At 39.1% G+C, this 18,612-nt stretch overlaps 1 protein-coding gene across 2 annotated transcripts in view; it reads left to right on the forward strand.

Moving 5' to 3' along the window:
• The window catches only part of LOC148065591 (protein shisa-8), a 97,426-nt gene that overhangs the window by 49,970 nt on the left and 28,844 nt on the right, over positions 1-18,612 (forward strand). For both annotated transcript variants that reach the window (XM_087808815.1, XM_087808817.1), the window contains exon 3: positions 1,447-1,562. In XM_087808815.1, coding sequence (XP_087664941.1) covers positions 1,447-1,562 — 116 coding nt within the window. The remainder of the gene's footprint in view (positions 1-1,446; positions 1,563-18,612) is intronic.

The raw sequence follows: 18,612 nt of genomic DNA on the forward strand, positions 1-18,612 counted from the left end.
GTGTAGAAAGCGATTTAGGAGAGGTAGGAGCTGTGCAGAGACCTCTATGCATTTCTCCAAGGAGGCAATTCTTAAATTCTAAATAATGAGAGCTTTCTGTACCTAATAGTCTTCCGCTTAGTTAATGTTGATCAGCTTTTTCTGTAATAAAAGATTAACAAGGGCACCCAGGAGCCCAAATTGCTTAACAGGTTAGGTAAATATATTGAAGTGAAGGTTTTATTTGATAACATTGCTTTTTTATGCTCGATTTTTAGTTTTTTTCTGACAAATATCTCAGGGGACTAAAGAAAATGTGAAGAATACTTTGGGGGCTTAAAAAGAAAACAAGGCAGACATTACAACAAAAAAGAGCCAATAGGAAGCCAGCCGACCCTCACACAAACCAAGTGCTGACAGATCAGAGGACCGTAGAACAATCGGAAGGCTGTAAGAAAGAACAAGAAAAAGCATCTAAGGAGGCAGTGCACAGAAGACCTTGTTTTAAAACTTTCATAGCAGAGATAAAGAGAAATACATGAAGAAATCACAAGAGACTGATGAATTCAGACATGGTTGAGACGACAAGACTGACTTGAGTTTTCAGAAAGAAAGTTTTTAGAGGTCAAAGATGGTGAGAACAACACGCTTCTGGAGGACACAGAAACAAGTGTGTGGGTTGGTGTGAAGGTGAAAATGAGTGCTGTTGATTGCAGGACAAATGGCGTGTTAACTTTTGGATGCAACACCTTGGTGACAAAACGGAAAAAAAGATTTGGACATTTTTATGTGATGGTCTTGTACTTCTATTTTTCTATAATGTTCTCCTTTCTTGTCTGGCCTAGAGTGCTTAAGTGTGGTTGTCATTTCACTTTACCACCGGAAATAATTTTTAAATTATCTTCAAACTAGCATTTTAATCAATTCCACGTTACTTATTTCATGTTTTTACTTAAGTGAGCTTTTGGCTAGCTTAAATAATTGCTTTTAAAAATATCTTGCAATTATTATTATAATGTTCAATGTTGCATAATATGCATTAATGTAAATCAAATAAATAAATAAAGGGAAAATGATCAGAAGGCTGTTTCTTAGCATTGCCGACCAAGTTCAAAAGGAAAAAAAAGCAGAATGATCGATTTCATGATCATTTTGAGTGGTTTGCTCCACAGTTGGTCTTGTAAAAACAAAAACAAAAAAGATTGCAATTTGTTGAGACTGCCAGCCCTTTTCTGTAATCCAGATCTGAAAAAACACATGCTAATTAATCCAGCATCATATAAAGATGCTAAAACTTACAGACAAACACAACAACAATAACAGATTCTAAATTATGATTCATTCCAACTTGACGCAGAGTGACAGATTTGCACAAAAAGAAAATATCTAGAAGACAGAGATACAGTTGAATAAATAACAATGCTCTCATAACCTAAATTGAGTATTTGTGCATTACTTTCTTTTCAGGACTCTGACTGAGTTGCTGAAACAACCAGGCGAGACTGGTGCTGTTGACGGAACCGGAGGCCACCAGTCTATCGGGACCAATGGGATCTCAGCAAGGGCATTACGCTCCAACAACGGTCAGTCCAAGCCATTTAAAAAGGTTTTGGTTCAGGATACTTGATAAACGGATGAATATACCTGCTTAAGGTGATCAGTTGTGACTTTATTAGTAATCATGCCATCGAAATTGCAATGTTGCTACAATTTGAGGCATTGACAATCACGATTTGTTGTGAGAATGACATGAAAAATCCCACAAATCCTCACTGTCGTATAGCCGCTTCTTTGTGTGTTTCACATCATGAAGCTCAATTGTCTACGAGTTCAACTGATTCCGCAGCGGACCCCATTAACCACATCAGGATTGTTAAAATATTTAGGCTAAAAATATATGTTGTACCAGCAAAGAACAAAAGTGAACCCTATGAGCTTTACGCTAACTGGAGAGCAAAGCTTTTTCCTGCATCAAAACAAGCAAAATCACCCGCTCGTCTCACCCACTGAAATCACTCGCACATGTGTCATCAGCAAAGCGGCTACAGGACAGATGGGTCATATTTAATTAAGACGTAATTAGAGGTGTTCCAGCTCCGAACGCATAGTGACAATGCTGTGTGACCCATCTGTCTTCCTACTTCGATTCTTACACACACACACACACACACACACACACACAAGCTCGAAACAACTCTAAGCCTCTGTGCTGGATTTTGTCTGAAATAAGTAAGTGTGCATCCTGGGGGTTCAGTTATAAGGAGAGTGATGGCATGTTGTATAGGCCAAAGTGCCCCACGTTTCTGTCAGCAAAGCGAGATAACCTCCAGATATGTTTTAACACCAGAAATAAACATGAGCGTTTCATTAAATGAAACTATTAAAAGCGATTGAACCAGGAGGGCTAAGATGAAGAACAGATACCAAAGCTTACGCCACTATTCAGTAATTGAATGGAAAGCTTTTCATTCTTATACTCATTTTTTCGCTGCTTTTGACAACAGGTCACTCTCCCTGTAACTGATGTTTTTCTTCTGTGTGTGTATTTGCCCCGAGTTTCATGTAATATCATTAACATTTTACTTGTGATATGTTTTGTGTTCTGCATAGAAAAAATAAACGCAATAAAGTTACATCGCTATTCAAAATACGCTCTGTAACCGAGTTTTCATCTGCAACATGCCACAATATTAGACAAGGACGTGCAGTCAGGGGAGGCACCTCTCACTGCGCAATGCATCACAAACTGTGTTGATACATGCAATTGATGCGCGCCGGTGACCATATCTCTGAAAGTCGCCAATATAATGCTCACAGATGTGTTTATTTGCCTTGGTTTTCCACAGCTGGCTAATGTCTTTAACTATTAAAGTTTAATGTTTATAAGGGTCTTATTTAGTTTCGCTGATCGGAAATACTACCGCAGTGAAAAGGCAAAGTTGGAGGCACACGCTTATGAGCCTCCACAAACTATGTCACATTTCCATTGAGGCGGAGAGACTTTTAAAAATAAGGTTGACTTTTACAATAAAGTTACGGCAAAGGACAGGCGCATGGACTTTTTCTACAGATAAAATTAAGACCAGAAATTATTTTAATTACAATCGTATATAAAAGAGATATTCATTCATTTTTTAATGATAATTAAAATACAATATTTCAGCTATGACTTTGTTGTCAAGGTTAAAGATGACGAAGGTGATGGGAGATGAAGGTTTATGAACCTATAAATCAATATTTATCCACAATCAATGACTGCCATAGATCTAGAGGATGTAGACTAATATTCCATATCACAACAATTCAATATAGGCTTGTTGAGAAATAATTAATTAAATCATATATTTTTAAAATCTCCAATGTGTGTGAAGAAAGCTAATATGACATAACCGGTAGACAATTGAATAAGCTTCCCTTTTGGGTTTATATACTTGTGTATAAACTTGTATATACTAATCTGACACTACAGGAGTCAGTGCCTCACCAACTATGAACCTCACTGCATGTCACTGAAATTAGATCATTTTTTTAGTCACTGATCAGAGTCAGTCGAACTTCCAAAAGCCTCTTTATGTACAGTCGTTCGTCTGGTAGGATCTGTAAAAATTATATATATTTATCTTCCGATATTATATCGCTTACCTTAGACATTCCTGTCAAAACTTCACAACTAACAGATGAATGTATATATATATATATATATATATATATATATGTATTTTAACTCCACTACTAAAGACTAACCAGTGCTGTAAATGGAAACACATATCACTGTATGGGCTACCAACAATTACAAAAAAAAGTTGAGGAGACGATCCACTCATATAATGGCTGATTACTCAATTTTTATCAGCAACCATACCTACACAGAAAACACTGCTCATTGCAAAACAAGATGCGCAATTGAGCATTTAAATGGAGTCCTGAAGAGACAACTTGCCTGCCTTAACTACTTACAAGTTAATACATTTATATACAGTGATATAGGACGTACTTATAGAAAAAATATGTTTTGTTTGTTATTAGACTCTGGTTTTTAGAGAGTCTAAAGCTTTAGTTTATTTACTCTTTTGCTGTCAACCCAGGAGTTCAAGAAGTCGTAGCACTGCAATCTTGTTCAGTTTCGACTTTGTTATCTGTAATCAATCTCACTTGTCTCCTCCAACATATTGTCTGTCCACCTGTTGTTAATTATGTCTTATATTTTTTACATGTGTTGTGTCTCTATAATATCTCACCCCTGTTGGAGATTTTACCACAGCTTGATTTCAGTTTCTGCTAACAGCTGTTTGTGGTATAGCCTTAAACTTTGTAGAAATCTATCTACTTTGTCTTGCTGTAAAATAACAATGAATATACTGATATTCTTGGTTTTCATTTTTTTTTCAATGCATTTTCACACATCTCGTTACTTAAAGCACCTTAATGAACTAACATTTCTAAACTGACAACTCCCACAGAAAATGTACGTTTTTCCAACATTCGGAACTTCACCTTTTTTGAAAAGTGATCTTTTTCCACTTACTTCACTCTTGTGTCAAACGTTTGAGGTCTTTTGACATAAGATTAGTGTATCCATATATAAAATATGTCTCTCATATCCTCTCCTCTCTGTTTCGCTGGCTTTCTTGAACCTCCCTCATTTTATAGCAACTTAATGAATTGTCTTTGAAGTCTTCCTCCCGCTAGTCAATAACTGCCAGCTGTTCCTCATTTTCACATTGTGATGCCACTTCCAAGGTGCATGTTAAGGTCAACACATGTCCTACAACATAAACACTATCCTGAGCAAATGCATGTCAGACTGATCTAGTCTATTAGCTGGTCCATGGCTATTCGAGCACCACTACTGAAACGCCGTAATCCGTGGGTGCTAGGTGTTCGAATGCACCAGCAAGATGCAAAAAGTATCTCTCTACTCCTGGTGGCATCCTCTGTATTATCCATGATGATGAATCCTTTCCTGTTCACATACAACCCGAACGACACAAGCCAACGTCTCCACCTGTGTAGCCATATCCGTATAGCAGGCAAATGGCTTAATCCAAGACTTCCCCATGCTACCTGAATAGAAACTTTGCATAAAACCTTTCTGTTGGACTTCTTTCAAAACTGTCATCTCATTGCTTTTGTCGTGTACACAATGAATATAATCACCAGGTTCTTATTCTAAGTCACATGTGACAGATACAAGAGCTTGAAAACATATACACAGATCAGCTGTTATGAGCCTTGTCTGTACTCACTTGTAACTCCCTTTGATGTTGTGTGTGTGTGTGTGTGTGTGTGTGTGTGTGTGTGTGTGTGTGTGTGTGTGTGTGTGTGTGTGTGTGTGTGTGTGTGTGTGTGTGTGTGTGTGTGTGTGTGTGTGTGTACTATAGTGTCTTTGAGTTATATTATTACGAATTATTTACAAATGTATCATATGTTTATCATTCTGATCCTTGATTGTTGAGTGCATGTTTTTTATCAGCTGTTTCACGGAATTGACAAAAATCTTGGTACATGAGGCCCCAAGTCTATCTCTCTGTGTTTGTCTCTGTGTGTATGCGTTCATGCAACTCTCTGTGCATGTCTGTGCATAAGCATAAGTGTATACATGCATCGGGTGATGAGAGTTATGAGATGAAACTATTCTTGAGCCTTCTGTGTCGGCTGTCTTCATGTTATCACCTCCTAATTAAACACATTTTATCCTTCTAATGGACAGACGCATAAAGGCAAAAAGGGAAAGCAAAAAAAAAAGACAAATGTAGGCACATCTTATTGTCACAATATGGGCTCAGTTCAAAGGTATTTCTGCAGTTACTAACGGAATGAACAGACTCAAATTTGCATTTTGCTTTTCCTATTTAAATTGTGGATCATAGTGACGACAATAAAGAAACCAGAAAATGAAGACGTAAGGGGATAATTATTATATCGTAAAAAGTAAAACAAACACAACTTTAAATTTAAGAAAATATTAACTGATCATTTAGAATCACTAATGCCATTAAAGCGCTGGTTTCAACCGAACATTAAAAACACAAAAATATGCATTAAGTGAGCATTAAATATTAAAAAAAGAATGTTACTAAAATCAAGGCTTCTTCTAGCATAAAGTATCTGTGTTCTTAGTACCAGATAGATAAGATTCAACACCCATGTTGGAGTTACTTGGGTAGTCAACATGCCATGTTCTGAGGCAGTGCAGAAGCGTGAGGTAAGAGACACTCATAATATTACGATATAAGAACAGACACATGCTTAGTGTGGCAGTGAAGGATAACATAAATGTAAAAATGTGTATCAGGCGATTAGATCTAAATGAAATAAATATGATAGGAGCAGAAAGTGAAGCGTGGAACAGATGGCTGGGATGTACAGGAGGGACGGAGCAAAGTAGGAACACTCTCCTATCCCTCTCAGTGGATGTCAACGATGCCCATGTGCCTGTGCATGACACTTTCGCTTCCTGAATTACTCAAAGATATCCAACTTGCATTCATATAAATTAACCTCACCACACACATAAACACTGGGGAAGGGTTTTTCAACAATGAAAAGCAATATGCAGTTACTACTATATATATCAGCTTCCAGATTAATAATGGACATCAAAGAAATGTGTTTGCTCTAAAAGAGTTTATGTAATGGCAAAGTCCTAATTAATTTCCGCAGTTATGATGTGTATTTTAGCTGTTCCATGGAATGTTAGATTTAGCCTTAGTCTTAAGTTTAACACATCCAGGGGAAAAAAAAAACCCAGGACATTAGTAAACTACTAAACTGCACTAGATCCCACTCTGGTTCCCTTGAGGATTGTGCCTCAAAGAGCTATTGTTGTACTGGTTGTGATATGCTGGGGAACACACATAGCTTGAAAAAACATTGTGCGTCATCTACTGCTGGTCTCTGCTAGCCACTGGGAAGCAGTGTCCTATTTTCCCTCCAAAACTGATCTTAGTTCATTTATAACCACTGGATATAAACAAACAGTGAGGTGCATCATATATTAAAATGTTACTGTTAGCAACAGCTGCAATTGTAGGAAAAAATGTGAGCAGAGAAGCTGTTCCATCTGCACTAAGGCTATTTTCTAAGATTCTACCATTTGTATTTATGGGGCATAATTTGCATCTTCCAAGCCTGCGAGAGATTAGAATGAGAAGGGTGGGAGGGAAGGATGAGGGGTTTCAAATGGAAAGAAAGGAAAAGATGAAAAGAAGGGCTACAAAGTAAGCGATGAAAAGAAGAAAGAAGGACAGAATCACGAGACATTGCAGAAGCTGATAATGTTAGCTGTTGGTTATGGTTTACCAAATTTTGGTTCTACTGATCTGAATGACAATGCTTATAAGAATGTCACACTGCATATTTCTGTTAAGTGGTATGATTTATAATATGTGTTTTGGTTGAAAACATAGTTTTGGAGCACAGTTACAGAATTTTTTTTATTATGAACCACTGCCCATGGTTCAACTTTGGTAGTCTTTCAAATTTCAATCTGGATCCAGAAATCATTTGAAGATTTGTCACTCTGTGGTGCAGAATAAGCTTCAACAAAATGTAATTTTCCTGCATCTATGTATTCCATTTGTGTTATGCAAGTATGTTCCCCTGAGCTGATTTATATCTTTAACATTTTAAATGTGAAGATAATCCAGCCACTAAGGTGTGCATTAATAATTAAGACTTGATCTTATCAGGTTGACTGACTCACTTAACTAAATTTTTGTCTTGATGAGCTCTAGAGCATTTTACAAAAGTGTCATAATGGACATTTGTTTGGAGTTTTGGAGATAAGGTCATAGAGGCAAGAATGAGATGGTTTGGTCATGTACAGTGGAGGTATAGTGAGTATATTGGTAGAAGGGGTTGGAACTGCTAGGCAGGAGGTCTAAAGAAAGTTTATTGATGTAGTGAAAGAGGACATGAAGTTGGTTGTTGTGATAGAGGCAGAGACAGAGAACAGGGTTAGATGGAGGAGGTTGATTCGCTGTGGCGACCCCTGAAGGGAGCAGCCGAAAGGAAAAGTGTCCCCCTTCAGCAATGTGGTACAAGGTAAAAAGAAATAAAGCCAAGGGAATCATTTCTATGTGGAAAGGTGAATACACAGTGACAAAAAAATAATAGGTGGATTAGGAAGAATGCTTGTATTTGTGTGTGCCACTGCTGGATACTGATATGTGTGTGTGACTATACATTAAATGACCAGGATTAGCCTCATCTGCTGCAGGCACACTGATAGAATTACTGTTATGGAGCGACTGGAGGAGATCATGCTCCATTCTGGCTTCTTGATTCTCTTATAATGGGACATAACCTCAGAGAACTAAATGGTTTACCAGTCAATGCAAGATGTTTTTGATAAACAGAAAGACTGTATTCATTGTAAGAGCACCAGGAACGACGTTCCATATTGAATATTTAAAAAAAACAAACACATAATAGGTCAAGGCCAAGGGGCCAAGCAGTTCCGCCAAGTCAATGTATGTGTCCTGTATGTTTGCCGCAAAATCAAATTGTAGATAATTGTTCATATTTATGAACTGAGAAGATATCATTGTTTGTAAGCCAACCTGACATATAGAGAATATTAATGTAAACAACCATAGAGATAAATTTGAGAAAACATTTTTTTGAAACAGGATACATTGATTCGCCAATAATTAAAAAGAAAAATATTGTATGTTTTTTCATTGTTGTATTACTAATTATACACATTTTTCTGATCCCACCTTTTCCTTCTTTAGTATATATTTTCAAGTATTTCCCTTGTATAAATCCTTAATTATTTTGCTTGATGGCACCTCAAAAGAGTCACATTGAAAATGTCTTGATCAAGCGTTTTGTGATGCTTCAAGAAAAAATGTATACACAAATGAGTTTCAAAAATGCATTCAAAGTACAATAGTACTAGTATCACCTAAAGTAAAACAAAATAGCAAAAATACCCTTCTTTTTCTTTTTGTCACTGCCACATCACCTAATCACACTCAACCATGCGTGATGCTCAGAGTCAGGTTTGTTATAACAGCCGATGTACTTTGTGATGACCAGCAGGCTGCTTTTAACTCCTGTGCGCACTCAACCAAACCTGTGCCCAGCAACACAAGAAACAGACATGTGGACATAGCAGGAGACCAAAGCTGTCAGGCAGAACCAATGACAAATTGTATGGTTCATTTCCAGATCAGTCACCAGCGTAGAGAGCTTCAGCTCCTCACAGCCCATCAGGTCTGCCAGGGCAGATATCTCAGGATGATGCTCTATTGGATGATCAAGACTGTAGTGTTGTGTTGTGTTCGAACGAACAAATCTTTTGAGTGAACGTACTGAACCGAATCACTTCATGAACCGATTCGTTCCTTTCTCAGTTCAGTTGAGCTCAGGCGCGACCGTGCCGGTGGGTGGGATTCTATGACTCGCTGAACCCTCGGCGTCAGCGAACGACGCAGCCAACTACTCGTGGGGGCGGGGGGAGGGACTGACGAGGAAGAGGGGGACTTTTATGTTGGCATATCTTAATTTAATATTTGTTTTGCACAAAACTTAAACAAGGCCTTTTTTATTTTATTGTTGATTGCATTTAAGTTTATATTATATTTCAGAATTACTATTTATTTTTTTATTTTTTTATTTTAGTGCAATAAAACATATTTAACAACCAAGACATTTAGTCACACTTTATTTGCTTATTGGAAAGGCAGGAAACGCACACACAGTTGTTTTTTTTTAAAGTAACAGAATCTCTACTACAGCTGCAATGTTTGTTTGTGAACGTCTACACACAAGAGCCCGTCACGTTAGGCTGCTACTGATTCGTGCGACAGTGATTCGTTCAGTGAACGAGGATTCAAGTTTCCGCTGCCAATGAGACATTTGAACATTAAATTTATATGGGTTGTGTGGATGGAGTAGTTTGTTTCAACTCGAGCTCTTGAGCTAATATCATCTATAGGTTAAAACAAGATATTGTATTATATGTTGGCTGAATATGGATTTGGGAGGTTAACTTCTTAATTTTGGTGCACTTTTGTGCGGTGGGATCACCTCAACGCAAGAAGTTGCAGGTTCCCATGGAGGTGATTTGCAGCCTTTCTGTGTGGAGTTTGTTTGTACTCCCATGTTGCGTGGGTTTACTCCGGGCACCTTTTTTTTTTTCAAAGTCCAAAAACATACAAAGATTGATTTGGAACTTGGGGTATTTGCCTTAGGTATGAGTGTGTGTGTGTATGTGTGTGACTGGTTGCATGTCTTTGTGCGTCCCTTCGACAGACTGGGGTGTTCCCCACCTCTCACCAGAAGGATAGCTTCCCCTGATTTAATTTTTCTTTTGTTTTTTTTCCCTTAAAATCGGTGAGAGTTACAGAATCACTCTCACAAACACTCGGAAAAAAAAGTAGTCTGAGTTTAAGGTCAAGACCAGAGAGTGATGAAACTTTACAATAGTTTTGGATCCAGACAGAACTAATTCCCACCAAAAATGTAACCACCTATTCTTTCTCTCATCAATGCATCTTTCTAAAAGCTCTTATTCTTAACCAGGTTTGACACAAAACTGCAGGAATGCTACTGAATTGGATACACATAGGAGTCATATAGAGAGCAACAATAAACTGAATCACATGATTAACAACATAACACCATACATGACAAAAAAAGGTAATTATAAAATTAAAAGCCAACATGTCACAATTGACAACATGAATGGCTTCAGATGAAAATTAAATCAGCCAGAAAATTATATCACCGTAATTGATCACATTACATTAACATCAACATCAACATTATCACATGACATAGAAAGTCGGTATTCAGAAGCATCAATAAAAACAAAAGGATACATTCAAAAGTAAATAGTAATTTTACTCACTGATCCTGGTGCAAAATAAGGACGATAAACACACCTTACATGGCGTCTGGCGCATTATGGGGTGTCTTTGAAAACACACAATAACGCTGCTGTCTTTATTGCCAGTTTCTTATTCAATAGTCAGTTATGGAAAGGGAGGCATACCCTTAAGCAGGAGGCAACACACTAGAGGAGATGTCATTGCTGCTCTGCCACAAAGCTCTGAAAAGTAATTAACTATTTTTCATGCATCCGTCAGAAAAGCTTCAAAAAGTTATCAAGCTGTCAGGGGTTGTGTTCCATCCAAGAATAATAAAGTGTATCAGTGTCAGGAGTTGCAGTTTCATTTTTGTATAATCTAGAGGTTTTGTTATTGTAAACAACTTAATGTAGAGCTGCCAATACAAGTAGATCATCAGCTCTGTTTTCTTGCTGCTATCAACTTCCTCTCCCCATATATTGTCATGTAAATGAAGAAATAGGATTATGTTGATGAAACAAAATTTTAAGATTGCTGGAGAAAAAAAGAGGACATGGATCGAAAGGGAGAAAAAGAGGAAACTACTTCTGACTTGGCTCATTCCCTTTGATTGCTGGATTTCAAAACCCAGCTGCCCTTTTGTCAATGACTGAGTTCAGAGAGGGATTTTTGTCTTGGTGACCTTTACTTCCGAGGGCCCAATATCATTTCTTTCTGTATTTTCAACTGGAAATACACAGCATTACAGGTTATATAACGAAGACACACAAGATGCCAATTCCAGATATGAAGCATGAAACACAACACAAATAAAATATGGTAACAACAGCCCTATATTGCAGGGAAAACCTCTATAAAAATCTAAATTGTATATTGTATAATTATATGCAATGCAATATCATTAGACTACATTACTCTCCCCTCTCCCCTGAACCTTAACAAAAGTACTCCAGTAATTCACATGTTAGTTGTCCTACAAGACTCAATTGTAGTTTTATGTGGGTATTTAGTAGCCACATGTTATTATTTGACCGCCATGGTTGACCTACTGAGGTTTTTATCTAAGGAGCAGCTTATTTAAGAACAAAACCGGTGATTGTCTCTTTGAGGTATCTCAATAAAAACAAAAATGTGGGTATGGAAATAGAAACACTGTACCATTGTATTGCAAAAGTAAGGTTGGACACATTAAATACTAAATAATTCAAACACAAATCAATTAAAATTGCAAGCAAAGACTGAATATAAGATGGACTTAATGTATTTTCATTGCAATAATATTGACTGATATATTCACAGATGTTTATAAAACAAAACATCTCATGGAGCACTTCGACCACACCTTACTCAGAACTGGCATAGATTGACTTAAACTGTGAATTTTTAAAACGTGAATTGAGCCAGGTTAAAAAAATCCCTGAGAGCAAATGGATTGACACTAATAAAATCTGAGGCAGTGACCAAGAGAAAGATTGTTGCTTGTTGACCCCACACTATTGATCTTAGCTTGTTGCTTGGAGACTTCCTCTGAGATTAGGGCCGATGCTGACACAGCCATCACAATGCATTATGGGGGATCAAAGGGAGAGTGTGCAGTGAAAAAACTCATGCCTCAGGGACCAGGATGTGGAAGAAGATGAGGAGCGCAGGAAAAGAAAAGAAGCAACAAGGAAGCTGGAGGTGGCATCTTAATATTGGTGTTTGGCAGAAGATATAAGAGATTAGTGGAGTATGAATAATGGAGGCATTGGAAGAATGAGACGGAAACAAGAGAGATAAGAAAAAGCATACAATGAAGAAACCAAAAAAGAAGTGCAAGAATGCAAAGTGTGGTTGCGCATGTGGACATATGTCGGTGAGACAGATGGAACCAGCAGGGTGACAACAAGGTGAGAAACAATGTGGGACTCAGGGAGCCAAACTTGGAAGAAAAGGTGTGAGAAACTCTGCCAAAAAGAAACATGTTGTTTTTAATATTAATTACAGTATGTTTTGTGTCTTTAAGTACAGAGGGGAGAACAGAGACATGACACATACAGCGTTCAAACTCTTTCCCTTGTTGCTGGTTTCATGTCACGGATTTGAAGATGTAAAAAACATTGAGGCTTTGGGAAACTCCCTCAATTCTATAGCAAACTGGTCTTCAAACGTTCAGATGTGTTCGGCATAGTCAGGACCCACCCTGAGACCCTGTGACAAGAGTTCTGAGACTTTTTAAAAATGAGAATGAAGAATTCTGCTCAACACATCTGTCAGAAAGGGTGAACACAAGGTTCGCAGTGAGAGACAGTGGGTCTCATTAATGAAACATGAGCGAACAAATATGTGTAAAACATGAGCAGTGGGACATGTATGGGATTTTGGCATTCATTAATTAAAATCTACCTAAAAGCTTGGTAATATTGAAAATGTACATTTTAATTCACACTATTTAAGTTATGTTAACTGTCAGGAATGCGGAAGCGGTGGATCCAAATGCGAACAGGCAATTTCCGAAGGAAGTAAAGTCTTAACTCAATAAAACTTGAGTAATAAAGTGAGGACAGAGCTATGACAGTTAACAATGCACGGATGGCTTTGAAAAAGGGGATTTGAACATGACAAAAAAAATCAGTTAAGTTAATTGGCAGGTTTAAAATCCAAATAACATTAATGATTGTGAATAATTAATGTAAATCAACTCAAAAGAGTATGCATTCTTTTAAAAAATTATGATTAAACTAAAATCACAACATATGACAACAATTTTCAGGTATATTTCGGACAGAAAGGTTTCTCCAATAATCACTCCTCCTGGCTGATGTGCTTCTTTTGTGTTATTGTACTTTCTTTTTTATCAAATCATGTCAAACAATTTACAGGGTATGGAACAGGCAGAATATTAACATATTGCAAGTTTAGATTTTTTTTGTGGTATATGGGATATTAACGGATTGTGGTAAAGTTTGTTTAATATTATATATTTGCTCCAGAACCAGCCGAGTCGAAGGCTGATGCCTCACTGATCACAGCCATTCTTCTTCTTTCACATCCACAGCTGCGCTTCACCTTTTCTGTCACTACCCAGAACTGACAGATGAAAGTTATATATATATATATATATATATATATATACAGTATATATATATATATATAATTTTTTAACTACCCCATTATTTTAGAAATTAAAATGTTTATTCTGAACTCATCTGGTTCTGGTGTCTCTTTAGAATGACACGTAAATGTTTTAGACGAAACTGGAGGCAAATAAATGCACAAAAGAAACAAAACACCATTGGAGGTGGGAGTTATCACAGTACACAATTTCGCTCATGCTCCGAAGCAGGTGTAGATTTTGAGTAGCTTAGAAAAGATCAGAGCTACTATTGATGAATGCAAAAATCCTGTAAGTATATTGCTGTTTATACACAAACTTATTGTGCTCATGCTTCATGAATGTGACCCAGTCTTTCCTTTAAGCCAACCCTGTGTTAATTTATTGCTTTTGAAATATCTCCACAATTGATTAAGAGGAACAATTTTGTCTCTCCTGTCTAATATTTGTGACTTTCTACCAATTTTGAGACTCCCAGCAGATTTACTTAAATCTTTTTTTTTCTTTTTTAAATCATTAACATACCTTTACTTGTTAAAAAGTCACAGATACATATAATCACAGGGTTAAATAGAATTGTGTTCTCCTTGTGGTGAGGTAACCATTGTCCAAAAATTAAAAGCAAGTTTATGTTGTTGTGGTACATTCAATATTGGACCTGATGGAATGGCACAGACTTCCTTTTTTGGATTCATAGTTCATAACATAAATTGTTAGTATTTGTTGAGTGTGTGTCCATGGCTGTATGTATGATAGAGCGAACGGACCCGGAGGAAGGGGCTATTTGCTATGGATTTTCACATTTATGCCACAGCCCTCCCCACTGCTGCAGTCACCAGGGGACAGCAGCATTTCCTGTGAGGTCTCTAAAGGGAACTGTGGACCCACCCATTACATTCACCGGTCTCTGCCAGATCTCCCACAGCTTCCCGTTATGGACAAGGAGGAAGGCCCCACCCCCCAACAGTCTACGTGTCATGTCCAGACGTTAAACCCCCAATTCCACCTCTAAAACAACCCGTACCTGCCGCAACAAACACAACCCACCAGCGACCTGCCCAGCACCAGTGTACAGGGGCAATGCAGCATGCCTGGCGACCCTCACAAGATCCTAGGGTCTATAAGCCTCGGCGCCCAAACCCCACCCCACCCAGCCGTACCACGGCAGAGTCCACACATCCCACAACCCAAGAGAGACCCCCAACCTCCAACACACAGGTGGTAGTGGTCACATCATGGCCATAGTAATAAATTATAATAATACATTTTATTTATAAGGTGCCTTTCAGGACACACAAGAACACCATACAAACATATTATTAAACAACAAAATGACAAGTAAAAAAGGAGTTCTAAAGATAAGAACGATTAAAAGTTTCTTAAAGTGAATAAACATATTTTCATGTAAAATGGTGGCCATACGAGCATGTGGAATGGTGAGGTTGATGGAGTATGATCTGAGTGTCCGGTGGGGAGTGTTTATGTGGAGGAGATAAGTCAGGTAGGGAGGGGCAAGGTTGTTTAGGGCTTTAAAAGTCAGGAGGAGGATTTTATAGTTGATACGGTGGGTGACGGGGAGCCATTGAAGTTGTTGCAGAACAAGTTTGATTTTGATTTATAGAAGGGTTCTTGGTGATTATCCGGGCAGCAGCATTTTGTACCAGTTGAAGTTTTCAGAGGAATTTGAGGGGGAGACCGGAGAGGAGTGATTTGCAATAGTCCAGGCGGGATGTGACCAGGGAGTTGACCAGGATAGCAGTGCTGGAGGGGCTGAGGGACGGACGGAGGTGGTTAATGTTTCATAGATGAAAGTAAGCTGACCAGAGGATGTTGTGGATGTGGGCTTGGAAGGAAAGGGTGCTATCCAGGATGCAACCCAGTTTTTTCACTTGAGGGGAGGGGGAGATGGAGGATTTGTTGATGGTGAGGTTGGGACTGTTTGCTTTTGCAAGTGTGGATTTTGAGCCGATGCAAATTATTTCTGTTTCGCTATTGTTGAGTTTGAGAAAGTTTGAGGAAAAGCAAGAATTAATTTTTTGTAGACAGTCAGAGAGGGAGCTGGGAGGCAGGGTGGAGGTGGGTTGGCTGAGAGGTACAATTGGGTGTCGTCAGCATAGCAGTGGAAAGTGATGTTAAATCTCTGAAAAATGTGAACAAGGGGAAGGAGGTAGATAATAAAAAAGAAGGGGACCTAGGTCAGACACTTGAGAAACACCGGTGGAGATGGGGGATGGATCGGAGGAAAAGGTTTTGAATGAATTGGGAACGGCCAGAGAGATGGGATTTGAACCAGAGAAGTGAAGTGCTGGAAATGCCAATTGATGCCAATCTGCGTATATTAGGTTCTCTAAGTGTGCATGTGTATCAGTGATAAAGAGAAGCAATGTTGTGGTGTGAGTGAGGGGAGGTAGTGTGTTAGTGAAAGCATGTCACATCAAAGGCGTAGGATAGAGAGAGAAGCTTGTGATGTATAGTGGAGAGGTTACTGTTCTGGTGTACAAGTCAAGAGAAGACATGCTGACTCTGACATCATAGGACATGATCGATGTCTGCACTACATTACTCCCTGTGATGTGTGTGACATCGCAGGAGTGGTGGTTGTCAGATGTTTCCTTTTAATCTTTTTACTTCGGTGTTTACTCCGGAGCAGCCCGCAAGTTCCAGCTGTAACCCACGTGACCGCTGGAGTGGCCTTCGAAAAGGTCCCGCTGTCAATGCCTCAATGACGTCATCAGCACTACATACCGGCCTGTTGAATACTCGCTCCATTGCAAATAAATCCTTTTCTCTGACTGATCTCTTCACAACAGAAAAGTTGGATTCATTGGTTCTTTCAGAGACATGGCAGAGAGAGGAAGTCCACAAAGTCACGAATCAGACTCCTGTTCTTGTCCTCGCTGTTTCACTGATGCATCCAACAATGGCAGTTTTGTCAGCATAATTCTGGACGCAATTCCGCTTGGAGTTGTAGCAAAAGTCTGAATGTATATGGTAAAGATGAGAGGGGCCAGTACTGTCCCCTGAGGTGCTTGTGTACTGCACACCACAATGTCTGACGTGATGTCCTTCAGCTTGACATACTGTGGTTGATCAGTGAGATAGTCCGAGAGTGGGATGGATGGTGTTAAAGGGACCAGAAAAGTCCAGGAACGGGATTCTCAATGAGCCGCTTCCTTTATCCAGGTCGGAGTAGGTCCGATGCAGGAGGTGAAGGATGGCATCTTCTACACCAACCGCGGGCCGGTAGGCAAACTCCAGAAGGTCTTCTGCGTGCTGGACTTGTGGCCTGAGATGTTTGAGGACCAGCCGCTCCATTGTCTTCATCAGCTGTGAAGTCCCACCATTCTGTAATCGCTCAGCTCTCTCGGCCGGATCTTTTTCGGGACTGGAACGATACAGGAAGTCTTCCACAGGGTCGGTACTTTCCCTAGGTGTAGACTCAGGTTCAAGACATGCTGGAGTGCTCAGCTAGTTCAGCAGCGCAGGTGTTTAGCAGCCGAGCAGACACCTTGTCAGGACCAGCAGCCTTCCCTGGACAAATCCTCCAAAGTACATCTTGTACCTGGAGTAAGGTGATGTTGTGTGGAGCTGAGGGGGGCACAGGAAGGTTGGGCGGGTTCTGAAGCGGGCTGCAGTATAGGTGAGGTGGGCTGCTCAAACCTGTTAAAAAAGGCATTGAGTCGTTTGCCTCCTACACCGTCACGTGTCCACTTATGTCAGAGATGTCTTGGTCTTGTGTTCAGTGATGGTTTGAACACCCTCCCAGACCCTTCTAATTTGTTCCCCGTTCAGCTTCTCCTCCAACCTCGTCCTGTTGGTGTCCTTTGCCACCATCAAGCATCACAGGGACGCCATGAGGTCACCTTCTTCCTGTTAAGGACATTCTTGACCTCTTTTATTACCCAGGATTTATTATTCGGACAGTCTTAGTAGGGGTGAAAACGTCTAAGCAGAAATTTAGATAATCCATTAGACAGTGTGTCTGACCTTCGATGTCCTTCACCTCAAGACTTCAGTGGCATCACCCTAGTCTGTTGTGTCAAAGCAGTCTCTGATGGCGTCCCCCACTGCTGGTATCCACTTCCTGATTGTCCTAGTCACAGTCTGTCTCTGCACCAGTACCAGAGGAGTGTACTTTGGATATAGTTGTTCATGCAAAGGAATTCAGACACAGGAATTCACTTCTTCTGAGTCCCAGATGATCTTGGTTGGTTCCACAAGACCTTACTATTGTGTATCAGTCTACCTCCCGCGTAGTCCTGGGGCAGTGTTCTTGAAGTATTTTAATGTCTTTTTTATCTTCCATTATTCAAATAGAATCTGTTCTTATTTTCGAGGACTCTAATCTTCACTTTGATGACATGACATATTGCTCTGCTAAATAACTTTAACTAAAGCCTTTTAATTTGTCTGTACATGATGTACATCTGAGTGATCGTTCTCTTGTTTTGTTTAACCTGGACTTTATCCCTGAACGTAAACCCTTAGAAGTTCAGAGTGCTCAGAGGAGTTATATCTCATCTTATACTGCAGACAGGTTTTCTGATATGTTTGAACCTCTTTTCTTCAATGATTGGCTTAACGTGGACATTTTGATTCAATGTTTCACTAATCATTGTGTTGAAATACTGGATCAGGTGGTATTTAAAGACTCAGGATCTCCTGAAAGGATCTATCTTCTTAAACTGGTAAGAGTAATCAAGAAAATCTCCAAAGTGT

The sequence above is a fragment of the Callionymus lyra genome, chromosome 15 (assembly GCF_982586985.1).
Source record: "Callionymus lyra chromosome 15, fCalLyr1.hap1.1, whole genome shotgun sequence".
Lineage (NCBI taxonomy): Eukaryota > Metazoa > Chordata > Actinopteri > Syngnathiformes > Callionymidae > Callionymus > Callionymus lyra.